The following is a 26,600-nucleotide window of genomic DNA, read 5'->3' as shown; positions in this document are numbered from 1 at the left end:
ACTGAAGGTGGAGGCACGGACAGGAAGCCTGTGGCTAACAGACAGACGTAATAAAGATGGGCTCTAAGTTAAAGAAACTGGGCTCCTCTAAATCTGGGCCTTTATCCTATGGAGTTGCTGGAGATCGGATTTGCCAGCATCTGAGTTTTTATTTTTTTATTTTTTAATAGAGACAGGGTCTCATTGTGTTGCCCAGGCTGGCCTTGAACTTCTGGGCTCAAGCAATCCTTCCATCTCGGCCTCCCAAACTGCTGGGATTATAGGTATGAGCCACCGTGCCCAGCCCTAAATGGGTTTTTAAAGTTTTCTTGCCAAGGAACTGTTGATGGCCTACAAACAGGAGCCTGGGATCCCTGGCCTCCGCGGAAGTGTTCGGGCTCCCCTCCACACACCTCCTGTAACCACGCCCACAGGAAGAAGCTGCCACGTCACCACCACGCAGGTCAGCCATGGAACGCGCTACTGCAAAGCAGGACCAGACGCTCCCAGACTGGCTCACTCGGAAACCAACTGCTCCACCAGCAAGAGAAAGGATACCCTTTAGACCAGTGACCAATGTAGTTTTCCCTTCTCCTTTCTCAAATGACAGTTTGTAACCTACAGTGCCTCAGTTTCCTCAACTGTAAAGTGGGGGATAATATTTGTATTTACTACATGGGATTCATGTGAGGATTAAATAATTTAAATTAAAAAATGCTTAGAATAATTCCTGGCAAAAAAAAAAAAAAGTGCTCGGTTAGGTTTGGGTGTCGCTCTGCTGGGTCAGCCATCCTCCTTCTCCTCCATCAGCGTGTCCTGAGTGTGTAGGAAATGGTTGTCCATTTATTTGTAGATTTTTCTTGAGTTGGGGTCTTGCACTGTTTGCCCAGGCTGGAGTGCAGTGGCGCAATCAGAGCTCACTGCAGCCTCAAACTCCTGGGCCCAATCAATCCTCCTGCCTCAGCCTCCCAAGTAGCTGGGACTACAGGCATACACCACCATATTGGCTAATTTCTTTTATTTTTTGTAGAGACAGGATTTCACTGTTGCCCAGCAGGTCTCAAATTCCTGGCCCCAAGCAATCCTCCCACCTCAGACTCCCAAGTCGCTTCACCCATTTCCTCCCAGTCCTGGCACAGCCCTGCATACGTAACTGATACATACAACTTAGATAACAAAAAGTGACTGAGAACTACTTTATTTGAAGATATTTTCTTCTATAGTTCTAAACACAAAAGGAATGCTGTTATAGTGAGTACTTCATAGGCATTCTTGTATTCAAATGAATCACATAATGTTTACACTTTTAAGCTACACTTGAAATTGAAGACTTAATACACCCTTTTAACAAAGAAAGTATCAGTCATATCAAAACATAACTATTCATTTTACAGATTATCACTTTCCCTAAAATGACTACTAGATATGAAAACACTGCAGGGACAGCTAAAGCGCCCCATTCTTAAGGTTTTAATAGAAAAAATGACAATAATGTAAATCACATTCTTTACTAAACTATGGCAATCCATTTAAGAAAGCACCAGCCAGCCGTACAAGTCATTTCAGCACCCTTTGCTCTTCAAAATTAACCATCTTTTATATTTAATGCTTCCGGTAGGAATAAAAATGGTTATGTCAAGTACAGATGTCAGCAATGTGTCAGTTGGTGTGAATTTATGATGTGTTCCTAAGCTAACAGAGAAAAAAATAAAATAAAAAAACTCTTATATGAATAAAACCTAAGGATGAAAAACTATCCTTTGATAATTATCACAAGGCAAAATCAACCGCCTTTTCATCAGTCCTAGTGTGGAATGGAAATTTCATTAATACTTTTTATGGGAATGTTTTAAAGGCATAGGTATAAATGCACATGCAATCAGCTTGCCCCTCTTGGATACTAACTTCCCTGGCTTCACTCCTCCTTTTCACTGGACCAAGCTGCTGAGCCCCTAACTGCAAAGTCTGCAGTGCTTAGTGAGCATTTTTAAATAAAGCAGATTACATATGATTTTCATTTTTTCACACACAAAAAAAGAAGTACAGAGAAGACTATGAAAAGGAATGAGAAAAAGGCATAGAGCAAAAACCTAAAACACAGGATGTGATGTTCAAATTTAAGAGAAAAACAAAACTGGTTCGTGATGATTGTTAGCAAATCACAAAAACAAAGGATAGGGCCAAGACCGAAGGGACCACCAGACCACCGAGCCCCAATGTGCCAGACAAAAGTGGGCATTTTTGAGACGATGCCCTGGTGAAGACAATTACAGTGAACCTCTCTATAAGGCCATAAACTCTTCAAGGTCATGGACCATGACTTATTTATGTCTGTATTCTCAGTTCTTAGCATTGTCTTGCAAATGACAGACACTCAGTATTTCTGGTAACCACAGAACTGGAGCTCAATCAGCTCACTGCTTTCAAAGCCATTTTGGTTGGTATCTACCAACTTGATTCCTTCAACTCCTCTAAGGCAGGGATGGTGAACAGCCTTCATTTCACTTGATGGACTGGGAATAGATGTCTGGAAGCACCAATCTGACATGGATTCTAAGAGCAAATCCTGGCACAGAGGACAGGAATGCTGCACTCATTCATAATGCCTCCTTAAAAGAGCGGTGGCACAGGTGTTATGTATTTCCCACTCCTGGTCTAGGAAAAAGGCAGCCAACCCCTACTCATATTCCTTTTACATTGCTAGCCTGCCTCTTGAGTGATCTGCATTAAGCCACTGTTCGTTAAGTGCTGGTTGATCAGGAAGACCAAGGCCTTTCCTCTCAATGTATGTCTTTGGCCAAACAGGTAGGGTCAGAACTTCACTTAGAAATCTGAAAACACATCACCCACAATGCTCAATAAGCAACAATTCATTGAGAGAGAACAGGCATTTACTTGATTACTACCTTTGTAGAGAAAGAATTTTGCCCATCTCAATGGTGTGTAGCTTTTGTTGATATCTAAGGCATTTGGAATAACTTAGGATCTTGGTGTTAAAAAAAATGGCAGGGTTAAATTATCTTTGGTTCTCATTCTAATCTTAAGACTTCTGTTTGTTTCTTCCTGGTACCCATAACCTTCTCAGCACTTCGTCATTGTGACTTAACCAGTACTGTTGAAATGATCAACTCTTTTACACGTTCATCAGAAAACCTTTTAAAGGATGCTAAGGGGAGAGGCCTCTGAAACTACGAGGGTTGAAAGGAAAGCCAGAGAGAATGACAGGAAGAACCAACCTTCTAACAACCCACACACAGGACTCTCTCTCTACCATTCAGACTGCTATCTATAAAATAGGGTGCTTCTGGTTGGGGAATGCCACCCCAGGTCCTCCAAGCAACCCCTTTCCCCATAGTGGGAGGTCAGCATCCCTCAGAAGAATCTCAGAAAAAAATGATAAAGCATTTAGAGAATTGGGAAGAAAATAGAGAGATACTATCAAAGAGTAAAGGACAGTCCTGGGGGATAAAGGGAGGTTTTTTCTTTCTTTTTTTTTTTTTTTTTTTTTTTGGAGAGAGTCTTGCACTGTCGTCCAGGCTGGAGTGCAATGGCGCAATCTCAGCTTACTGCAAGCTCCACCTGAAGGAAGATTTTCAAAGCAACATTGCCTCTATCATAGGTGAGAGTCTTCAATGTAATACTGGCACCAACAAGAGAACAGAGCTAAATTAAAACGACCCTTCGAAATGTCAACAGAGCTGATGTGCACAGCAGGAAGGACGATGTCACAAAATGCACAGATCGGTTCCTATTGTACATTCCACCTTTCCCAAGTACTCTTGGCAGCCCAGAATAACAAAATCTTGTTAGATGTCTGTCTATAATATGCAAACACACACACACACACACACACACAACCTGGGTTATAAAAGAGCTTTGTGGATCACAGCATACCTCCACTTGATCCAAGAATTTAATTGTCAACATTAGGCAAACAGACCCAATGAATGTAATCAGGAAGAGAATTAACTGGTTGGCTGGAATACTGTATTTGATATGATGTGCTTATGTGCAAACTAATCTCCAACTGTTTGTCCAGTACTAATTCAACTGACTCATCTTCTAAATGTATAGGACTAAGTCTTTAAAAAGTTAAGCTTTTCAGCAACAAAAAGTTAACATCATCTAAAATAAATTAAATTTTAAAATATATGTAATGAAATTATAGGTCACTGGAAATTCATTTCTACAATGAATATAAATTAACATTAAAATCTATTAAGTAGTATTCCTGGGAAGATTTTGGTTCAGAGGTTATTTTTTAAGGGCATAATATTTGGGAATAAATGGGCACAGCTTAGAAACCCTTACAAAGTTATAAGTAGACTAGAGATAAGATTATTTGGTGATAAGATACAAAGATCTCTATGTCCAAAATAATGGCTTACCTCATTTTAGTTAATAGAAGTATTCCCAAAAAGTTGTGCAAATAGGCTTTTTATAACTGGACGCTTATTTTAAGTATACTAGAGGCCATGGTTGTAAAGAAACCCTGTAATGACTCCGCTAATAAACTGAAGAACTCTAAGTGATTAGCCCCTGTCCTACCTACATCTGCACAGTGGACGGCATACTCCAGGCACTCAGTAAGTGTTTGTTGAATGCATGAATTTGTTCTGACAGTTTTTTTTCCCCTTACGGGACTTTCTTAAAGTGAGGCACATGCTAACTGAAATGGTTCTGCCTGCTGTTACTGCAGAAAAATGGAATCCAGCTCACAGTTTAACTGATTCCATCACAAAATATCAGATAATTTCAGAGTGTTTTCAATGAAAATAAAATTTCCATAAGTATGAGTATATATATTTTTGAGGAATGTTGATCTATGACTGGCAGAAGCTTTTATTGTTAACTCACTCAGTGAAAACAACTGCTTGAGCTGAATTCTATTTCAATTAACCAAGGCAAGTAAAGCACTTTACCTAACTTCAGAAATACCACCAGAAACCATTCCACTTCTGTAAGAGAGTCTTCCCCTCACTCCAGCACAAATATTTAAATGCTGTCCTTACCTTAGTCTACAAAAGCAAAAACATGAATTACAAAGCTAAGATTAAATTAGAAAGTTGCCTGACTTAAATATGACAAAGTGTTTTTAGCCTTAAAATAAGAACTAAGTCAAATACATTCAATAAAGGTAACTCTTAAAGGCAAATTTTTTTCTTATTTGGTGTTTTCTTCCCTTCCCATTTAAATTTAAGACTCAATTTTTAAAAATATTCATATATCCATTTTTCTAAATAATATATCCTCTTTAAAACCATACAGAATGCCTAGCAATGCAACCTATGTGTCCACATAAATATGCAGTCTGCCACATAAATAAAATAAAAGGTTACATCCGTCTATTTATTCAGCATTTGTAACTGCAAAAACGGCTGGAAAAATAGCTGAGAATATTTTTATCCAAGTTTTGGGGAGGACTGAACACTGGTAAGGATTCACTGTAGGGCTCCATCATTATAAGTTTCCTAAAAAGTAGTGTGCAAACAAAATATCTGAACACAGAACCCTATTTTAAACATACTAGATGTATGTGTGGGTATGGGTGATGGAGAAGAGAGAATGAGTATGTTAATATGAATGCTTGTCAAGCACATTGATAAGAAAACCTCTCACTTAAGGTGCTAATGACATGTCAAGGGTCCTAAATACAACAGATTTTAAAATCATCTTTACCATTTGTTCCAATTATTGACTTTGGCCCTTTACCACACAGACACAATGAATCTACATTTTGATGATCCGTCATTGGCCCGAGTATCATGTCTGGAGATGGATTTGCTCCCATAATTTAAAAATCAATAATTTAAAAAATAACAAAGTTGGTCTCTTTTTTCCAACAGTTTTCAAGTAATTAATTCAAGTAAGCTTATTTACAGCTGCTACTGTATATATGTGACCTACTTTAACCCTTCTTTACCCTTTAGGAATCGGTCTCCCTTGGAATGGGACACCACATTTTTAAAAAAATCTTGAACCAGGTTTCTTTCATCTACTAATTCAATTCAGTCATGTTTCTGCTTTATTGGGCAGATAAAGAGAAGAAACCAGCAAGTTATGTCCAAAAGCTGGAAAACGCCGAAATGCTTCCCAACTATCTGAAAAGATGTTGTACTTGAGGAACACTCGGTGTTCCAAGCTGGTCGACAGGGTGACATCTCTGCTCATGATGTAGATGCCGTCGTTATGGAGCGCACAAGTCAAGTTAAGACCCGATTTGGACGTGTTCTCCTTGAGGTAGAGCCACTGACGGGTGACGGTGTTGTAGGACTGCACGGTGAGCATGTCTTCGCTCTGGCTGCTCCTGCGGTTGGGCCCCAGCTCGTGGAGACACCCCCCGACGATGTAGATGGTCTCTTCCACAGACACCATCTGCTGCTTGCGAATGTGGACGTCACATGTTTCAAACAGCGTCCAGATGTCGGAAGAGGGGCAGTACTGCAAAATGTTCATGTTCCGGTCTGAAAGAAAGAAAGGCAAGTGATGACTCCGCCCCCACTAACGCCACTAGGCAAGGCTGTACAGAAATGTCTAACTCTACATGCATAATTTGGTAACAAGGAGAAAAAACTGTTTTAGAAAAAGCACAACTTGGAAAAATCGTTTTCAAAATGGCTGGGAAGAGATATATTTAGATCCATCCACACTCACTTCTCACTCCCAAACGTCTCTGCCTTGGGAGACTCAGACTGGATAAAACCAGGAAAAAGAGCAGCTCTGACTTTCACACAGCCCCTCCTCCCTGGTATCTCCACACCCGTGAACCACCAGGTCAGTGTAAAAAAAAAGTAAGTGCCTCAGACCCCTCATCAATAGCTACAAAATTACCAACTACTTAATACAGAAGCCAGGCTGGGCAGGAAGCAGATTATTCTTGACAGCTGATCCTAAGAAACAGGACAAGTAGCAACACAGGATTTCCAGGGGCTGTCCAGTGAAAAGGACACAACATTACACTTCAGGAGAAATGCATCCAAGTCTCACCTGCAGCCTTCTAAAAAGCCACAGAATCACTTGGCAATTCAGTTTTCCAGTTTTTTTTAATTATTATTATTTGTAAAGGCAGGGTTCTTTACCATGTCCAGCCTTGGTTTCCCAATTTTATCACCAGAGAGACACTAACAAAGGTCTTCCTATGTCCCTCGCAAGAGACAGTTGTAGTGTAGATAAGATCAAAGTCTAGATAAAAGGTTGCTGACATTTTAAATTAATAATGATTTTCAGCCAGGCATGGTGTCTCATGCCTGTAATCCCACCTCTTTGGGTGGTTGAAGCAGGAAAATCACTTGAGCCCAGGAGTTCGAGACTATTATTAGCCAGGCATGGTGGTGTGCACCTATGGTACCAGCTGCTACTTGGAAGGCTGAGGTGGGAGGATCACTTTAGCCTGGGAGGGTGAGGCTGCAGTGAGCTGTGATCATGTCACTGCATTCCAGCTAGGGTGAGAGAGTGAGATCCTGGTCTCTCAAAAAAAAAAAGTAATTTTCTTTAAGGAAAAATGTTGCCTAGTCTCTTTGTGAAAAACACTTGTAAAATTTAGAATATCTAGTTTTGTTTTTCTTGTTTTTAATTGTTCTCTTTTTCTTTTCTCCTCTAGGAAAGAATAAATAAGTATTTTAGCCACAGCAGAAAAAACAAATGCTCTGAGTTATAAACAGAATGAACTTCGTTTGTTGTTTTTTTCTAAACAAACAAATCCTATCCATGAAGGAGACAGCTCAGCTTGGGAACTGACAGACAACTAAAGCCTACAGCACTGTGCTGGCTGCATTCGCTTGGTAAGAGAAGACAGCTCATTTTCTCAGAAGTTTCATACCTCTTACAGTCCTTCCTTCTGAGAGGGACCCACCCACAGTTAGCAATGCTTAAAGAGCACCCTCCACAGCCACATCTGATACCAACTAAAGGATCTCCTAAGAGAGCAGACAAAGTCCTGTGCGCGCACATGTCCTGATGCCTGGAGAAATCTCAGAATTGTAAGCCACGGCATTAGGAAACTGTCCTGACTTCCACCCATATTAATACCTCTCCTTCTTTCCTTTTACTGTAGCTATTATGATAAAGATCATTTTAGGAGATGGCCCAAGGGGATTTTAGTCACTAATTTATCAAAAAGTGCTCCTTAGTGACCTGGCTGTCCACCGAATGAATAAAGAACTCATTATATGAGGCTTCCACATATTTCTAAGCTCCAGGCCCAAAGGTCTTTCCAGGTGTTCTGTAAATGTTTTCTCTCCTCACTCAACAAGGGCTCAGACCATGAAGAGGTGGCTTGAGTTGGTGGAATGATCTTTTTGTTTTTACATTTAAAGTTGATTCTGAAGTTTGACAAATCACCCTTCTTCCCTTTACAGCTATTACTCTCTACTGAACTTCTCTGAATTTCTTCAGTGCCGCTAAAGAATTAAAATCATCAAATAGCTACCATAAAAATGAGCTATTACTTACTAAATTATAAAAGTCTCACTTGACTTAAAAAGTCAGAAGGCTAAAAACTAACTTTCTTTTTTTTTTTTTTTCCTAACAATCATGATGTCTTATCTGAAATACACAGAACTATTAGGAAGTGCTGGGAAAGCCCCAGCAGAGAAAGAGGAGGGCTTCAGAGTATAAGTAACTGCCCAGCTCTCCCATTTTAAAAAACTAGTTTTCAGCCCTTATACAAATAGCCATCCATCCACATCACTGAACCATCCCATCAAGGGTATTTGGCTCAGGGAATCCAGAACAGAAATCACGGTGGGTGGCCCAAGTGAAGAAGGTACATTAGCAGTGGCTTGTGAAGCTACAAAACACACAAGAAGGGTTTTCTAGGTCAAATCTAAAGAACATTTGCTCAGCCAGGGTCATGGAAAAACTAGGAAATCTACCAGTAAAGTACTCTTTGGGTTACAGTGCCGCCTGTCAGTGTTGAACAGCTCTTGGTTACAAGAGAAGTCAAAGCACATACGTGCGTTATGTCAGCCCACAAGATGCAGTCTGTGTTACTCAACCTAGAGAGGAATGAGAATTCTTAGAATTGCTCATAGGTAAATAACTGGGAGTATTGACTTTCCTAGAAGAAAAGATACACACACACACACACACGAGAGGGGGATTACTACATAAACACAGGAGGTCTGGGGGACTGAGGGGCACATAGCTTAATCTAAACCTATAAAGTCAATCACTGTAATCTGACAACCAATGTTGAAGATCAAAGAAATGACTACTAAGTCTCTTTTTTTTTTTTTTTTTTTTCCAATTATATGTAAAGAAAAAGTTGAAAACTATCTTTAGTGGAGAGTCACCAGAGAGGGACATTGGGAACAGCTCGACAAATAATGAAAACTTGGAGTGGGGAAAAAAAAAGGTCACTTCTCTTTGTCTTCCCTCTCCTTAAATACATAAATATACACATCGCTTCAGTGGGTTGCATGGTTGTCCCTAACAAGATACGTCAATTTCCTAATTCCCTGAACCTGTGAATGGTGATTTTATTTAAAAAATAATAATAATAAAGCGGGGGGAATCTTTGGGCCAGGCACAGTGGCTCACGCCTGTAACCGCAGCACTTTGGGAGGCCGAGGTGGGAGATCGCTTGAATCCAGGAGGTTGAGCCTGCAATGAACTATGACTGTGCCACTACACTACAGCCTGGGCAATAGAGTGAGACTCCATCTCAAGGGAAAAAAGAAAAAGAAAGGGGATCTTTGCAGATGTAATTAAGTTAAAAACCTTAAGACAAGATCTTCCTGGATTACCCAGATGGGGCCTAAATCCAACAGTGGCAACTGTCCTTAGACAGAAGGGGAGAAGCCACAGACACACACAGAGGAGAAGTCCCTGTGAAGATGGAGGCAGGGGCATCATGGAGCCACCGGCCAAGGAGCGCCGAGCTACCAGAGACTAGAAGGAGCAAGGAGGAATCCTCCCTTAGAGGCCTCAGAAGGAACACAGCACTGCTGACACCTTGACTTCTGACTTCTGGTCGCCAGAACTATAAGAAAATATATTTCTGTTGTTTTGGGTCACCAAGTATATACTAACTTGTTATGGCAGCCACAGGAAACTAACACACCTCCCACCATCTTCCCCACTGAATTAATGTTAAGACTTACTCTAAAAAGAAGGAAATCAGATGTTCATCAAATACTTTACATTTTAACTTCTTCCTAACATAAATCCCCCAAAACAGGACACATTTGGATATGGTGGAAGGAATTTCTGTCACCTATCTGGATGCTATGTTAGCCTGTGGATTTCTGTCCTTTGGGAAGTTCCGGCTGCTGCGGCCTCTCAGGGTCTTCTTCGTGCTTGTTAGCCAGGGCTGAAGAGCTCTGTCCTGCCCATATGGTACCACAAAGGTGTGGCAGTTTATTTCACCATGTCAAATAAAACAGCAACTCTACTACTTTAATGTGGCTTAAAGTCCGAAGAGCCAGGTTACACCTTTTCTGTAAGTCCTGGGCTCCACAGAGTCAGACAGACCAAATGCAGAAATAGATTTCCTGGGATAAGAGGTAACTTGGAGACATCTGCTTTGGAGAGTGAAGGGAAGGAAAGGCACCCCTCTGCTTGACTGTCCCCCATTGTCTGTCTTCCCACAACCACAGTTTTCTTTTTTCTTTCTCTCTCTTTTTTTTTTTTAAATTTTAGAGACCAGGTCTCACTCTGTCACCCAGCCTGGGGTACAGTGGGGCAGTCATAGCTCACTGCAGCCTCAAACCCCTGGCTCAAGCACTTCTCCTGTCTCAGCCTCCCAAATAACTGGGACTACAGGTATATGCCACCACATCCAGCTAATTTTTTTTATTTTCATTTTTAGAGAAGGGGTCTTGCTATGTTGCCCAGGCCTGTCTTGAACTTCCAGGCTCAAGCGATCCTCCTGCCTCAGCCTCCCAAGTAACTGGAACTACAGGTACATGACACCACATCCAGCTAATTTTTTTCTTTTCATTTTTAAAGAAGGGGTCTTGCTGTGTTGCCCAGGCCTGTCCTGAACTCTCAGACTCAAGCAATCCTCCTGCCTCAGCCTCCCAAAGTGCTGGATTACAGGCATGAGCCACTGTGTCCCGCCAACAACTACACCGTTCTCTATCACTGTTACATGAGACAATTCCCTACCAAGAAGAGCAGTATAAAACTTGCTGGCAAGCAGGGCATGGTGGCTCATGCCTGTAATCCCAGCATTTTGAGAGGCCAAGGCAGAACAATCACTTAGCCCAGGAATTCAAGACCAGCCTAGGCAACATAGGGAGACCTCGACTCCACAAAAAATAAATAAACTTGTGGAGAAATTTTTTCATTTCCAAATTATTAACTATACAATGCCTGCCAAAAAAGTGAAAAACACATATGCACATTTTAATAAATAGTAGAACCAGGCCAGGAGTGGTGGCTCACACCTGTAATCCCAGCACTTTGGGAGGCTAAGGCAGGTGGATCACCTGAGGTCAGGAGTTACAGACCAGCCTGGCCAATGTGGTGAAACCCCATCTCTACTAAAAATACAAAAATTAGCTGGGCATGGTGGTGTATGCCTGTAATCCCAGCTACTTGGGAGGCTGGGGCAGGAGGAGTGCTTGAACTTGGGAGGTGGAGACTGCAGTGAGCCGAGATCGTGCCACTGCACTCCAGCCTGGGTGACAGAGGGAGACTCCATCTCAAAAAATAAATAAACAAATAAATAGATAGTACAACCACCTCCCACTGCTGGTCAGGAAAGAGCTCTCTTGTATTCATGTTCTTGCTCCTCCTGTGATGTGTGACCACTGTCCTAAAGCTGGGTTTCTGGAACCTCTATCTGATGTGTGTGTGCTCACAAAGAGAGAAAATGAGAACTAATTTGCAAGGATGCTCTGGTACTAAATTCCATAATGGTGGATGGGGGCAGGTTTGCTGTGTGTTTGTGATAAGGATGGGAATTCCCGGATAATCTTCTCCAAAGACCTACCCAACCTCAGCAAGCGATCCCCACAAACCAGGCCCAGCCAAATCACAAGACAGCTGACCAAAAAGCTGGGTTTCCAGAAGCAAAAAAAAGAGATAACGTATTTTTTTCACAGCTCTCCCTTCCCCATGCTCACACGAAGTTATCAAAAGATCCCTCCTGTCCCAATCATCCCTGCCATATGGGACTCTCTTCCTTCCAGATGTGTAAGTGTACACTATTGAAGCATAACATGACCCTTGGATATGTCGGGGTTTCCTCTGACACTCTCTTGCCCTTCCCAGACTGCTGACGCCTACACATGGGCAGACCACCTGCCTGGTCCCTTCACTTACCTCTGGTAGTGTATCCTCCAATGACATAAATTTTTCCCTTACACTCACAGGCAGAGAACTCAGCCAGAGGATTGGGTAAGGGCGCCACAAAATTCCACGCATCCTGCTCAGGGTTGTAACACTCAACGTTAGAAACGGCCTGCCCTCCAATGGCATAGAGTTTTGAATGAACAGCCACAAGTTTGAAGTTAGACCTGAAAGAGAGACACACAGGCCCACAGAGTTAGTTCTTCTGATCAATGAGAAGTGTAACGACGGCATGAACTCTCCTGGACATCAGAAGAAAATTAGCTCTCCCCGTTGGGGGCCACTCCACCTGAGGACAGAGGAGGAAAGGATGGCTTCTCGAACCTCACTCCTGTCCCCAAGATTCCACGGGAATGGCACACTGTCCAAACACTAGCTATCGAAGATAAGCAGTTCAATACAACAAGTTATTAATCTTGTTCAGCCTTAGTCCAGCAACCAAAGACAATGTGTATACACTAAACTCCACACTTTCTGTCAGGGGCAGGCACAAAGGTAAGAGGGGAAGGCGCCCACCTCACCCGGTTGTCTTCACCTCTCAGAATGGTTATTTCATTCTTCCTACTGAGTAGTATGGCTTCATCTTAGGGACACACTGGTGCTGCCGAGACAGATAGGCAGGTATGAGGGGTGACTGCTAAAGGGTGGGTCAGGAGACGCTTGCACCACCAGTACACCTGAGCAGGACACTGGTCCTGCCTCCCCGCTCCAAGGGCATCTGACATACTGCATCACAACATATAAGATGGGGAGAGGTCAGCACTGAACAAATTCACAGTTTGTATTTACTTATTTATTTACTAATTTATTTATGAAATAAGGTCTTGCTCTGTCACCCAGGCTAGATTGCAGCGGCACAGTCATAGCTCACTGCAGCCTTGAACTCCTGGGCTCAAGAGAGTCTCCTGCCTCAGCCTCTCGAGTAGCTTGGACTACAGGTATGCACCACCATACTCAGCTATACTCAGCTAATTTTTTATAAAAATGTTTTGTGAAGATGGCATCTCACTATGTTGTCGAAGCGGATCTTGAACTCCTGGCCTCAAGTGATCCTCTTGCTTCAGCCTCCCAAAGTGCTAGTATTAGAGGTATAAGACACCACAACCAGCCTCAAAAATATTTTGATCCAGCATTCTTAGGGTCTTTACATATGTTAATTCAATAAATACTTCTATTGACAAATGCTCATCTTTCATAAAATTAAGTAACTTGAAAAAGAGATGTACAATGATTTCCAGCTCTATATTCAGTAAATAATTAAATGCTGCTCATCAGCTTCAGACACTAAACAAGTCTTATGATTTTTGAACTGAAAAGTAACACAAAATTAATTTGTTTTGATATAGTACACAAGGATGAATCAGACCTTTGAAAGCCAGGAAGGATAAACACTTGGGAGTGCTGGGTCAGTCTGCTGTGAGATGTACAACAGTCACAAGTTTCCAAGAGTATGCGCAGCAGCATGATGCAACAGAAAAAGACCTGAGCACAAATCAGAAGACCTCGCTTCTAGTCCCAGCTCTGCTGATAACCAGCTATCTGACCCTGCTCCAACCACCTCACTTCGTCATCTGTAAAATGGTGATAACAGCCATCACAACGTGGTAGAGATGATTAAATCAAATAGTCTATCAGAAACTACTACACAGAGATAAAAAACTATCATTCAAATTTCTGTTTTCTAGTGTTTGAAATAAAGGTGCTAAACCAAGTGAATTTCAAGACCACGTCTAATTCCAACACAATGATGTCTTCAAAAATAATAATATACTAAGAAAGAATGGAGGTAGAGACTATGCATACACAAAAAATTATGTAAGGGGGTAGATTAAGAAAAAGCAGTGAACAAGAAGCCCATGCTTGATCTCCTAAAAAGTGTTCAAAAAAACTGATGCATTAGACTATGGAAACAAGGTTAGTAACAAGCACCTACTAAACAGTTAAGATTTTTTAAAGATTCCTATCATGTTTATATCTAAATGTATTTTAGTTTGTTTTTCCAATCAGAGCGTGAATAGAGTACTCTTCATCCAGAGCCTCGTCTTGTCCCTTAAGGCCAGCCAGCCAGTCAGCCCACTTTTTTGTGCCAACAGACGTCAGGGTGGCAGGTACTGGGGGGTCCCTGATTCCTGCTGCTTACCTTTCTTGCTGCCAATGGTCCTTAAAATCCAACCATGATGCCCTCTCTGTGTGTGCAAATTTGGGGAACCAAAGGAAATCAAGCTTGTAAACAAGCACTAAATTTTCCCAGCCACAATTTGTTTTTGCTCCCCAAAAGTACACAGATAGTAAATTTTGTAAGATCAAAACAGTTTTTAGTATTTATCCAGCATAATCATTTGTCCTAAGCAAACATGTAAGGGGCTTCTTTTTGAGGCTCAATGAATAGGCAGTTAAAGTAAACGATTCCATCTCTCCAGACCCCGACACGCTCAAATTCACTTGAAGAGAAACACTTTTTAATGCTGAATTTGTTTTAAGATGAAATTGCCACCTAAAATCAGACCATTTAATAAAGAGGCATACTGCTAAAGGTTATGAGTCCAGGCTTACACAGGGAAATCTCAGACATCATCACACATCAATTGCTGTCTGACCTTAGAAAAATTACTGAATCTGTTTATCTGTTCCTCAGTTTTCTCATCTGTTAAGTGGGGATAAGAAGGGCACAATATCTGGCATGCAGTAAGAGCTGAAAATGACAGCAGTTGCAGAGATAAGTCATTCTGCATTGGCATTCTACGGAATGCTTCTCTGGGTGTCGTAAGTCCAAGTTTTTCTTAACCTCAGGAGGGTTGGTTTCTCATTTGTCAACTGCAACAGTCACTGACTGCGACGTACTCTGGAACTCTCTACAAAGTGCGCTCTCATCCACAAATTCTCATCACTCACTGCTTCACTTCCAACTTTCTGAAAATAATTCTTCCAGGCCGGGCGTGGTGGCTCACGCCTGTAATCCCAGCACTTTGGGAGGCCGAGGCGGGTGGATCACGAGGTCAGGAGATCGAGACAATCCTGGCTAACACGGTGAAACCCCATGTCTACTAAAAATGCAAAAAATTAGCCGGGCGTGGTGGCAGGCGCCTGTAGTCCCAGCTACTCGGGAGGCAGAGGCAGGAGAATGGCATGAACCCAGGAGGCGGAGCTTGCAGTGAGCCGAGATCACGCCACTGCACTCCAGCCTGGGAGACACAGCAAGACTCCGTCTCAAAAAAAAAAAAAATTCTTCCAGTCTTCACCTCCTGAATGGTAAAGGTATAAATTCAAGCTATCAACCGCCTTTCAAAATTATCATCTCTACAGTATTTTCTTAATATTAACATACTATGTTCAGGAGTTAAAAAGAAGAACTTCAAGACCAAGTAACAAGTCATCTATCATAGCTATATACTTGTTACTTGCAATAAAAATATTATCATTAAAATTGGTTTTAAGTGAAAAAATTAGATAAAACCACAATTGCATTTCAAGGTCACTTATAAGAATTTTTTTTTTAAAGGAGAACTTTTTAAGAGACAGGGTCTCATTTCATTGCCCAGGCTGGAATGCAGTGGCCTGATCATGGCTCACTGCAGCCTTGAACTCCCGGCCTCAAGCGATCCTCCTGACTCAGCCTCCCAAGTAGCTAGGCCACCATGTGTGGCTTAAAAAGCTCTTTAAATCCCTAAAAGTTAAGTAACATGAAACATGCTAAACACCAGCACACAGATCTCAAGGATTAACAGTAGCTACATACAACCACAGGAAGGCAAGATGACACAGACGTCTGGGTGGCTTCGAGTCTAGCCCTGTGATTATGTGGAAGGTAATTAAACTCACTAAGCCTCAGTTTCCACTTTAAGGAAATGGGATTCATAACATCTACCTCATAGAGATGTTGTGAGCATTCATATGAAGTGACACCTCAAGTTGTGACTACAATACCTGACCCCGAGTAAGAGCTCAGGAAATGAAAACCATCATTATGACTCCCTATGTAGAGAAAGAAGTTTGCTTACCACCAGACTAAAAATTAGAACAAAATGCCAAGATCTTTTCAAAAGTCCTTTCTCAATCACTCAGAACACGATTGCTTAAGTCTGTGGGCAGGTCCTTTTGTCTCCTCTTTCCCCTTTATCTACTTGCCTTCTGCCACGTCCCTAGGCATTAATTTCCCCTAGGGACTAGGAAGGGGAGAAGGGGAAGGGCAGAAAATAGAGGTAGTCATTGTTGCTACTTATGCCCAGCTCTAAGAAACTCCAAAAGCAAAGATGCAAAAAGCAATTTAAACTGTTGGCCAAAATTAAATGGGGGGGGGGGGGGGGGACTGTGAATAGACATACAGTTTTCTTTCTTGCACTATTCCCAGGCTCTACTACAACATCAACCACAGAAATGCTCCAAAAATGGTAAACATTGGCTGAGAGGAGAAGGGACAGCTCAGCAAACGCTAAGGCTGAGAACTGCAATTCCATCTCTGCCAGGAGACACTTGTTTATTAAAGTCTCTCTCCCAGCCTTGCTGTATTCACACATGGAACAGGAGGAATCACTCCAACTCCATTTTCAGAGCTAAAGTGCAGGGCAAGGGAAAAGACTAAAGAAAGCTTTGGAAATGGAGAACATTAACGAACAAACTGCTGCAACAGTGGTCAGTTCCTGCAAGTTATCACTGATTAAAGTGAGGAGGGAAAGCAAGCACCCTCGATCTCACAAAGTTTTTTTTTTGTTTTGTTTTGTTTTTGAGACAAAATTTCACTCTGTTGCCCAGGCTGGAGTGCAGTGGCGCGATCTTGGCTCACCGCAACCTCCCCGTCCCGGGTTCAAGTGATTTTCCTGCCTCAGCCTCTTGAGTAGCTCGGGCTACAGGTGCCCACCACCACACTCAGCTAATTTTTGTATTTTTAGTAGAGACAGGGTTTCACCATGTTGGCCAGGCTGGTCTCAAACCTCTGACCTCAGGTGATCCGCCTGCCTCAGCCTCCCAAAGTGCTGGGATTACAGGTGTGAGCCACCACGCCTGAAGGTCTCACAAGCTTTTATGTGTGAAGAGTTACATCCTGACAATGTGTGAGATCAAACCCACATTCAGACCATCAGGCAGTGTTGCACACTTGGCCTACAGAGCAAAACATTTATTTTTTACCCCCTGATGATCATATAGCACCCACTATCTTCTCCAGAGTGCAAAAGGCTTTATAAAATCTCTCAATTGGCTGGGCACAGTGGCTCACGTCTGTAATCCCAGCACTTTGGGAGGCCGATGGCAGAGATCACGCACGCCAGGAGACCACCAGACTCCTGGCTAATACAGGAAATCCCCCATCTCTACTAAAAAATACAAAAATAAATTGGGCCAGGCGGTGGCGGGCCTGTAGTCCCGGAAGCACTTCAGGGAGGGGGCTGGAGGCAGGAGAATGGCGCGGAACCCGGGAGGCGGAGCTTGCAGAGGCTAGACGTTGCACTCCAGCCTGGGAGACAGGAGCAAGACTCTCCTCAAAAAAAAAAAATCTCTCAATCCTGGAGTTCCTGCTATTTAAGATTCTGGATCACTGCACTATTCTGGGAAAAGTGAACTGCTCTACATTTGACCCCTTTTTCAAAGTAAAATACTGATACATCCCAAAGCAGTCTCCGACAAAGGTGAATCAAAGTAGATGTGAAATTCTGCATAGCCAGAGGCCAAAATCTGGTTTTCTTTCTCAAGGTTCCAAATTACTTCCAGTGCATGCATAACTTGCATTGGATGCATCATCCAGCAACAACTCCATACTAGGTTTCATTTTTACTTGTCTCATCATCTAAACTCAATTTTAAACTTCTTGAGGGCAGCAACTATGTCATCAGTTTCTGTATATCCAATTGTGACTAGAAAAATGCTGGGCTTAAAGGCTGTGGTGGAGCTGAGGCACACATGATGAAATTCTAAAAAGTAGCACAGTACCACAAGAGATCTGTGCTCTATTTCTTAGAAGGAAATATTTTTTAACAAAAATAAGGGGGGAAATGTGCATGAAGATGGTCCCTGCAAGTCTAAAAGCCAAAACTTATCAACAATTTAAGTGGTTATAACTACTCAATGGATATTTACATTTTGGTTGCTATACTTATTACACATCCTTGAGCAATTTACTTAACTTCTCTGTGCCTCACTTCCTGTCTTTTTAGAATGGGAACCTGCCTAACAGCCCTTGTGAAGAATAAGTGAGATAATACATGCAAAGCAGCGGGAACAGCACCTAATGCAGAGTTAAGTGTTCAATTAAATGATGTCTCTCATTATTTCTCAGCTACTCTAAATAAATATAATGACTGTTACCAAGGTAAAAATGTTCACTATAGTGTTACAAATAAAGCGAAATATAAAATTATACATTAACTTTTATTACAATAATGTAAAAATATATTGCATAATTTTTTTTAAAGAAAACACATATTTTAAGCACCTATTATTATTGGACATCTTGTTAGGAGTAGGGCTATACATAAGCAGTGAATAAGTCCTAGCTCCTGATGGGAAGGCAGAGAGGAGAGAATGTCAATTCAAGTGGGGGAGTGGGCATGAGATGCTAGAGGAGCAGAGATGGAACATTCAGCCCAAACGAGAGTTCAGGAAGGAACTCCTGGGAGATATGTCATACCTGAGTCAAAGCAGAGGGAGCTAAAGAAGGGTACAATTTCCAATACAGCATCAATAATCAATTAGAAGATATAATGGAGGGTCAGGCATGGTGGCATGTAATCTTAGCACTTTGGGAGGCCACAATGGGAGGATTACCTGAGGCCAGGAGTTCAAAACCAGCCTGGGTAACATAGCCCCCATTTCTACAAAAAAAAAAAAAATTTAATTTTAAAAAGTTAACTGAGCATGGTATTGCATGCCTGTAGTCCTAGCTACTGGGGAGGCTGAAACAGGAGGATTGCTTAAGCCCAAGAGTTGAAGGCTGCAGTAAGTTATGATCACACCACTGTACTCCAGTCTGGTGACAAAGCAAGACCCCATCTCTTTAAAAAAGAAAAAAAAAAAGGGATATTTGGATGTCTGGCAACATTTTCTTTCTTCCACGTGGAAGTAACCAGCTGTGGCTGAGAGGCAGAGCCCTCTTCTGGTGGGGCAATAGCTCTCGGCTTCATCGTAACTCCCACCCACCCCTCTCTGCAACAATTTCACCTACCCAGTCACTTTGGGATCTTATTTTTGAATATTGCAGAAAAAATAACTGCATGGGAAAACATGCACAACATTACGTAACAGACGAGAGATTAATATCTGTATTCACACATGGAACTTCTCGAATGTGAAGAAAATAAGCCAATTTTTAGAAAACTGGCAAAGATCATTTACAAAAGAAATACAAATGGCCAACATATAAAAAGAATAATCTCTCTTCTAATTGGGAAAAATCACACTAGTGTTTTTGCCCATTAGGTTTGGGAAAAAAAAGATGATAATATTCTATCTTGGCAAGAGTATAGGGAACTGGCAAGTACAAACACTGTTGATGGAAGAAGAAATCAGAAGAATTTTTTTGATGGGCAATTTGGCAGGAGCAACCAAAATCTATTGATTTATTTATTTTTAACTGTTTATAGAGATGGGGCCTCACTATGTTGCTCAGGCTGGAGTGCAATGGCTATTCACAAGCCCAATCAGAGTGCACCGCAGCCTCCAGCTCCTAGGCTCAAGTGATTCTCCTGCCTAAGCCTCCCAAGTAGCTGGGACTACAAGCGTGAACCACTGCACCCAGCTTCAACAAAACTTAAAACATGTATACGCAGCTGGGCACGGTGGCTCACGCCTATAATCCCAGCACTTTGGGAGGCAGAGGTGGGAGGATCACGAGGTCAGGAGATCGAGACCATCCTGGCTAACACAGTGAAATCCCATCTCTACTAAAAATACAAAAAATAATTAGCCGGGCGCGGTGGCGGGGGCCTGTAGTCCCAGCTACTCAGGAGACTGAGGCAGGAGAATGGCGTAACCTGGAAGGTGGAGCTTGCAGTGAGCCGAGATCGCATCACTGCACTCCAGCCTGGGCAACAGAGTCTCAAAAAAAAAAAAAATGCATACACTTTGCCCTACCTATCCAGAGATTCCATGAATTTTGACATAGGAAACTAACTCACATATGGCTACCAAGATACACGCACATCTACCAGGATGTTCAATATGGCAATGCTTATTGAAACATCCAGTGCAAATGGAAGTGACCAAAATGTTCATAAATAAGGGAAAGGCTAATTACATTATGGTACATCCTTAGGGCGGAATGACACACAGCCATTAAAAAGTGTGAGGCAGATCTACATTTGTTGACAGAGAAAAAACTCTCAGCTATGGTTAAGTGGAAATATCAAGTGCCATAATAATCACTACAACCTAGTCAATTTTAGAATTTTTGAAATGTGTAAGGTGACACACCACCGTGCACATTAATATACATAAACACTTTTCCCCTATTGTTAACCACTATCAACATACTTATACAGCTGACCCTTTAATAACACGGGTTTGAACTCCGAGGGTCCACTTATATTCAGATTTTCTTCTGCCTCTGCCACCTGAGACAGCAAAACCAACACTTCCTCTACCTCCTCAGCCTACTCAGTGTCAAGGCGATTAAGGATGATCGACTTCCGCTTAATTTTCTCTTCCTTAGTTTCTTAATAACATTTTCTTTTCTATAGCATACTTTATTGTTAGAATAAAGTATATAAAACATATACAAAATGTTTTGATTGATTATATTATTGGTAAGGCGCCTGGTAAACAGTAAGCTATTTCGTAGTTAAGTTTTTGGGAGAGTCAAAAGTTATATGGGGATTTTTGACTGTGCAGGGGTCGGTGTCCCTAGCCCCCACATTACTTAAGGGTTAAGTGTATTTCTATAAGTATACATGTAATTTACAAATATAAATGTTTATACATTTATAATATCTAAAGGTAACAAAAGTCTGTCGATACACTGACACTTTTTTTTCTGTACCCTGAGGGCAGACATTTCCTCTTCTTACTCTGTATTTTTGTGTAATTTGCAGGTTTTCTAAGAAGCATGCATTCATGCATTACTTGAATGCTTTTTTTTTTTTTTCCAGGGGATGAAAAGGGCCTTCCTAAAAAAAGACAAAGACTACCAAGGATGTATGAAGGGAAGAAAGAACTGTGAGGAACTGCGGTACTAAGGATGGCCTGGTGAGCGTCAAATGATGTGTAGCTGGAGGCATGCAAGAGGAGACAGAGAACTCAGGGCCGCCCACCCCTAATCAGACCACCACCCATAGCCACACAATGTTTCTTTGTTGTTTCAATTACAGCGCATAGAATGTTTTAAAATAACACTTCTGATACCAAATTTTAAATATGGTATCATCTCAATGGTGCAAATAATGCATTAAAAATGGGCTGGCAGGAAATATGCCAACCTGCAGTTACTGCCTCTAGGAAGAACGAGTGGTAATAATCATCTTTTTGCTTCTTCATTCTTTTCCATTTTCTAGTTTTCTGTAACCATGTATTATCAGGGAAAAAAGCATACTTTTCAAAATGAATTCCATATTATAGGAGAAATAAAGCCAGTTATTTCCCCAAATAATCCCTGGCCAAGGAGGACCCTCGAGTCAAATAGATAGATATATAAAGGATTCTCTGTTACTGTTAAGACTTCCTTCGCCTAGCTGTGAGTTCCCCAATTCCTTGCTCCACACTTCAGGACCAGAACCCTGTGAGGATTGAGATGGAAACACGTGGATGGGAAGAAAGGGTATTTTCATTCTTTCTTGAGTTACATTGATTCTCTTCCCTGCTTCTGAATGACTCTGAGGCCTCCTGGGCGCTACCGTCTTTATTTCCTACCATCTCTTCCCGTATATGCTCTTTGCTCTTGTTTTCATATTCCTTCCCTGGTTCCTTTCCCTTCTCCCCTCTCATCCCACTCCTCAAGCTCCTCCTCTTCCTTTCTTCAAGTCACCCATATTGGAGGCAGGAGGGATTTGCAGGATGGGAGGGGGAGAAGGTTGGGTAAATGAAAATATTCCAATTCTATAGTTGAACACTTCCAGGCTCAAGCTTTGGGTCATGACGAGGGCTGTCCAGGGAAGGAAGCAAAAGAGAAGATAAAAAATAAGAAAAGCAACCCCTATTGCAAATGTTAATACATTTCCAGTGATTATCTCTTGGTCATGATGGGTGTCACAGTGTGAAAGACTCTCTGTTGTCACAGTCACTGACAACAGAAAAAAATCCCCCAAAGTCAGTGTCACAGGTTACTGTCCAGTGTGTCATTACCATCAGGATCGAATCCTAAAAACTAAGAAAAATTTTTTTAAAAATTAAGGAGCAATTTTCTTTTAAAGTATTCTTATAGGAAACCACGACATCTTTTTTCACAAGAACAGAGACAAAGAAAGCAGATTCACCTAAAGGCACAATACCTGCCAAAAAACCACTCCACTACTTGACCTCACTGGGGAGTTCCTCTTAGCAATTTCTTAGTTCACTGGGAACTTTGCCAGCACCAAGGCCAACAACATTCCTGAAGATGTCATTTCCACCTCAGCACACCCTCCCCTATTTACTGGCTCAGTAAACACCGGGCCCATGAACTAATGAACAAGTGAATGAATGAGAAGGCAGCACTCTGCCGTGGTGCTTACCTCTTCTGGTTCATGGAGGCCACCTGGAGCCATTCGTTGGTGCTGGGGTTGTAGGAATGCGCAGCGGAGATCTCCTGGCTAGTGATCCTGTACCCGCCCACTATGAAGAGGTAGTTGTCCAGGATAGCAGACCCATAGCCCCTGACATTGACCAGGTCGGGAGGAAGGTTGTTGGCCAGCGGGAACCAACGCTCAGTCATCTCCTCGTACCTGAGCATGGACGGGGGCTCCCCCTGGTAGGGGTGAGGGGCCAGGGGTCCCCCCAGGAAGTCCCCGAGGGCCACGAGGACAGGAGTCCCAGTCATCCGGGCCTCCCTCAGCCTCTGCTTCAGGCTGACATCCCCTGGAGCTTGGGGAGGAGACCCCAGGAGGTGGAACTGGGGCTTGCACAGCACCTCGTGGAAGTGGACGACCATGAAGCGCAGGCAGGCCTCCTGCAGGTCGGGCAGCCCGTACACCTGCGCCAGGCGGTACATCTCCAGGCAGTTGTTGAGCCGCACCTGGGACAGCAGCAGCTGCAGCAGAGACGTGACCTGCAGGAAGGAGGCCGCCTCCACCAGCTCGGACAGCAGGCTCACCTCATCCATCTCCTCGTCCTCGTCCACCCCGCCGCCCTTCTCCCCGCGCGGGCCCAGGAGCCAGCCTTCGCGGGCCCCGCCGGCGTTGATGAAGTCCAGCACCAGCCTCAGGCCCGGCGCGCTGAGGCCGCGCAGCTGCTGCACCTCCGGGCCGCCGGCCTCCTGGCTCAGGGCCTCGCGCATGCCGGAGCGGTAGAGGGCGCGGAAGTAGTCGCTTTGCTCGATGAGCTTCCTCTTGCTCACCGGGTAGCAGCGATCCTCCAGGCGGATCTGCACCATCTCCTCGGCCGACATGGCTGGGGGCCCCGGGGCGACGGCGATCTGCGCGCCGGCCTCCCCGCCCCCACGCGCGCGCCGGTTCCGGGCGGGGCGCCGAGGGATGGCGGCCCGGGAGGAGCGGCGAGGTGAGGGCCGCCCGCGCTCGCCCGGCCTCTCCAGCGGCCCCTCCTCCCGGGGCCCGCTCCCGCGAGGCGGCGGCTCTGCCCTTCTCCTTTTCCTCAGCGCCAAAAAAGGGCCGGCGGAGCGCGCCGGGCGTCCTCGCGCGGGCTCTCTCAGGCGGCGCCAGGCGGGAAGGGAATCCCAGCCCCCAGCCCGCAGCCTCCTCCCCTGCCGCCCTTCTCACTTCCGCCCGCGGGACCCCGGCCGCCGGCCTGACCTGCAGGCTGGATCCCGCCCTCGGGGAGGCCCGGGAGGCTGCGGGCCTGGGCGCCCCGGCTGCGGACGCGCAGCTGCGGGAGGCGGAGGGCGCGCGTCCCCGCAGCCTCTCCGCACGCCCGGGGCGCGCGGCTCCGCCGCCTGCCGGGGGCTGCAGCGATGCTCCGGGGTACCCCAGGGAGAAGAAATTAGTTTTCTCTCCCACGCTGCTTTACACGGGCTAAAGAAAAAGAAATGAACGTGGGAGGAAAGAGGAGGGAGTCTCTGGTCCAGGGAGACAAAAAGGCATCAAATCTAGGGTCGTCCTTCTGGCCCAGTCCGGCATCGAGTGTCCGTGGGCTGAGGCAAGCAGGCAATCTGTGGACATGTTGGTGGCAATGTTGGTGGCACGTAGAGCTGATTCTCTGGTAGGGTCGTCGCGTAGGAGCCATCTTACAGGAGGTCCAGGCAGATGGCAGCAGGTTCTCAGAGGAATCGGGTTGGGAGGCAGGGGACCTTGCATTTGCCACTGGGGCCCGTTGTTCTCCCTAAGTTATTAAAAGAAAGATGAAAGCGCAGTTCGACTAAATAAAGTTACATCACGTGGCTTCTGGTTTTAAACCACGTTTTCTATGAGCCATTGCTTGTCTACTTCAGTCTGCTTGGACTAGCCATTACGGAATGTTATCCTGTCGCAAAAGATCTGACAAAATCAGCTCATAGATGTCTGCAAGAGGTAGCTTTTCTTGTCACCCCGTTTCTCCACCTACCCTGCCCCCATCATCTGAGGACTATTAAGAGAGATCACACGTTCAGTTTGGCTGAGCGCGATGGCTCACGCCTGTAATCCCAGCACTGGGGGAGGCCAGGGTGGTAGATCACGAGGTCAGGAGTTCGAGACCAGCCTGGTCAACATGGTGAAACCCCGTCTCTACTAAAAATACAAAAAGTAGCCGGGTGTGGTGGCACGCGCCTGTAATCCCAGCTATTCCGGAGGCTGAGGCAGGAGAATTGCTGGAACCCAGGAGGCGGAGGTTGCAGGAAGCCGAGATCGCGCCACTGCACTCCAGCCTGGGTGACAAAGCGAGACTCCGTCTCGGAAAAGAGCGACCACTTGTTTCCTATGTTCTCTCAGTGAACATTGCAATTAGAAGGCCCACCCCAAATAATAACAGGAAGGACTTTTTGTGTTGCTCATGAATTCATCCAAGGAAGGGGGTGGGGGGAGAAATATACTGTTAGGGTTATCTTTGGGTAGGAGAAGGGAGAAGGATTGAGAGGAAGCAGAGGGTGTGTTCACTCTTATCTTACAAAACAAAAACAGAAAACCTTGAAAACTTCCCCCAAACCAAGATTTGAGAACCACCTATGGTAAACAGTCCTTAACTTGGAGAGGATATGTGTTTGGTTTTTGTTTTGTTTTGTTTGTTTGTTTGTTTTTACAAACTTCAGCTTTCTTCTTGAATGACAGGTTGTTAAATAATATCTTCTTCATAAGTACATTTCCCGTATTTAAAGAAGTACATCCTACCATGCTAACATTTTATGTTGGGAAAGGGAAAGGGTTAAAAACCAGAGAACTAAAGAAAGTCATTGGTGAAACATGAGATCCTTTCAACATAGTTTGGTTACATTTGTGGTTCTTACTATGTAATTTGCTGCGTCACAGAGAGGTGTTGTCATCTTTTACTTTGTAGATTATTATTACTTTGGAAAGGAGGTTTATCTTTTTATTTTTTAGGAAAATTTTTTTTTTTTTTTTTTTTTTGAGATGGGTTTTGCTCCTATTGCCCAGGCTGGAGTGCAATGGCGCGATCTCGACTCACTGCAACCTCTGCCTCCCGAGTTCAAGCGATTCTCCTGCCTCAGCCTCCCGGGTAGCTGGGATTGCAGGCATCAGCCACCACGCTCGGCTAATTTTGTATTTTTAGTAGAGATGGGGTTTTACCATGTTGGTCAGGCTGGTCTCGAACTCCTGGCCTCAGGTGATCCACCCACCTCGGCTTCCCAAAGTGCTGTTGGGATTACAGGCGTGAGACACCGTGCCAGGCAAAAAATGCATTTTTTTTCCCCATAGTGATAGGGTCTTGCTACATTGCCCAGGCTAACCTCAAACTCCTGGCCCCAAGGGATCCTGCCACCCCAAGTGATCCTGCTGCCTTGGCCTTGGCTTCTCAAAGCACTAGTGTGTCTGGCCTATTTTCTTTATAATAATGCTGGGAATAAGGAACTAAAAAATAAAAGACATCGAAAATGGTCTAGTAGATTCTGGCCTCCCTGGAAAAAAATAAAGGAAATAAAAATGGATCTATGACTTACTCAGTTGTTTTCTTGGATTCTATAAAAAACATTCATCTCTTCACCTTGTTTCACCTGGCCTTTAAATCATTACTGATAAAACTCCATTTTCACATCAACCCTTCACACTTCCATTCTCTATGAGGGTGCAGTGAGACACGATAAGCTTTGGAGCAGGAGGTGG

The 26,600-nt window shown here is 43.7% G+C and overlaps 1 protein-coding gene across 1 annotated transcript; it reads right to left on the bottom strand.

Annotated features, from left to right (window-relative positions):
• Nucleotides 1-1,161: 1,161 nt before the first annotated feature.
• Nucleotides 1,162-23,860, bottom strand: KLHL42 (kelch like family member 42). The gene is made up of 3 exons (XM_003906158.5): nt 22,908-23,860; nt 12,250-12,443; nt 1,162-6,443 (listed from the first exon to the last, which is right to left on the bottom strand). The coding sequence occupies exons 1-3, from the start codon at nt 23,777-23,779 to the stop codon at nt 5,992-5,994; spliced, it is 1,518 nt and encodes a 505-aa protein (XP_003906207.1). The 5' UTR covers nt 23,780-23,860; the 3' UTR covers nt 1,162-5,991.
• Nucleotides 23,861-26,600: the final 2,740 nt, after the last annotated feature.

The sequence above is a fragment of the Papio anubis genome, chromosome 9 (assembly GCF_008728515.1).
Source record: "Papio anubis isolate 15944 chromosome 9, Panubis1.0, whole genome shotgun sequence".
NCBI lineage: Eukaryota > Metazoa > Chordata > Mammalia > Primates > Cercopithecidae > Papio > Papio anubis.
The sequence above is the reverse complement of the archived record's forward strand: the minus strand, read 5'-3'. Positions and strand labels throughout refer to the sequence as shown.

Excerpts from the sequence above, each read along its gene's own strand:
- KLHL42 (XM_003906158.5), bottom strand. The coding sequence starts at position 23,779 with ATGTCGGCCGAGGAGATGGTGCAGATCCGCCTGGAGGATCGCTGCTAC. Across the intron at positions 12,444-22,907 it reads GCCTCCATGAACCAGAAGAG|GTCTAACTTCAAACTTGTGG; the intron begins GTAAGCACCACG and ends TCTCTCTTTCAG. Across the intron at positions 6,444-12,249 it reads TGGAGGATACACTACCAGAG|ACCGGAACATGAACATTTTG; the intron begins GTAAGTGAAGGG and ends TCTTTCTTTCAG.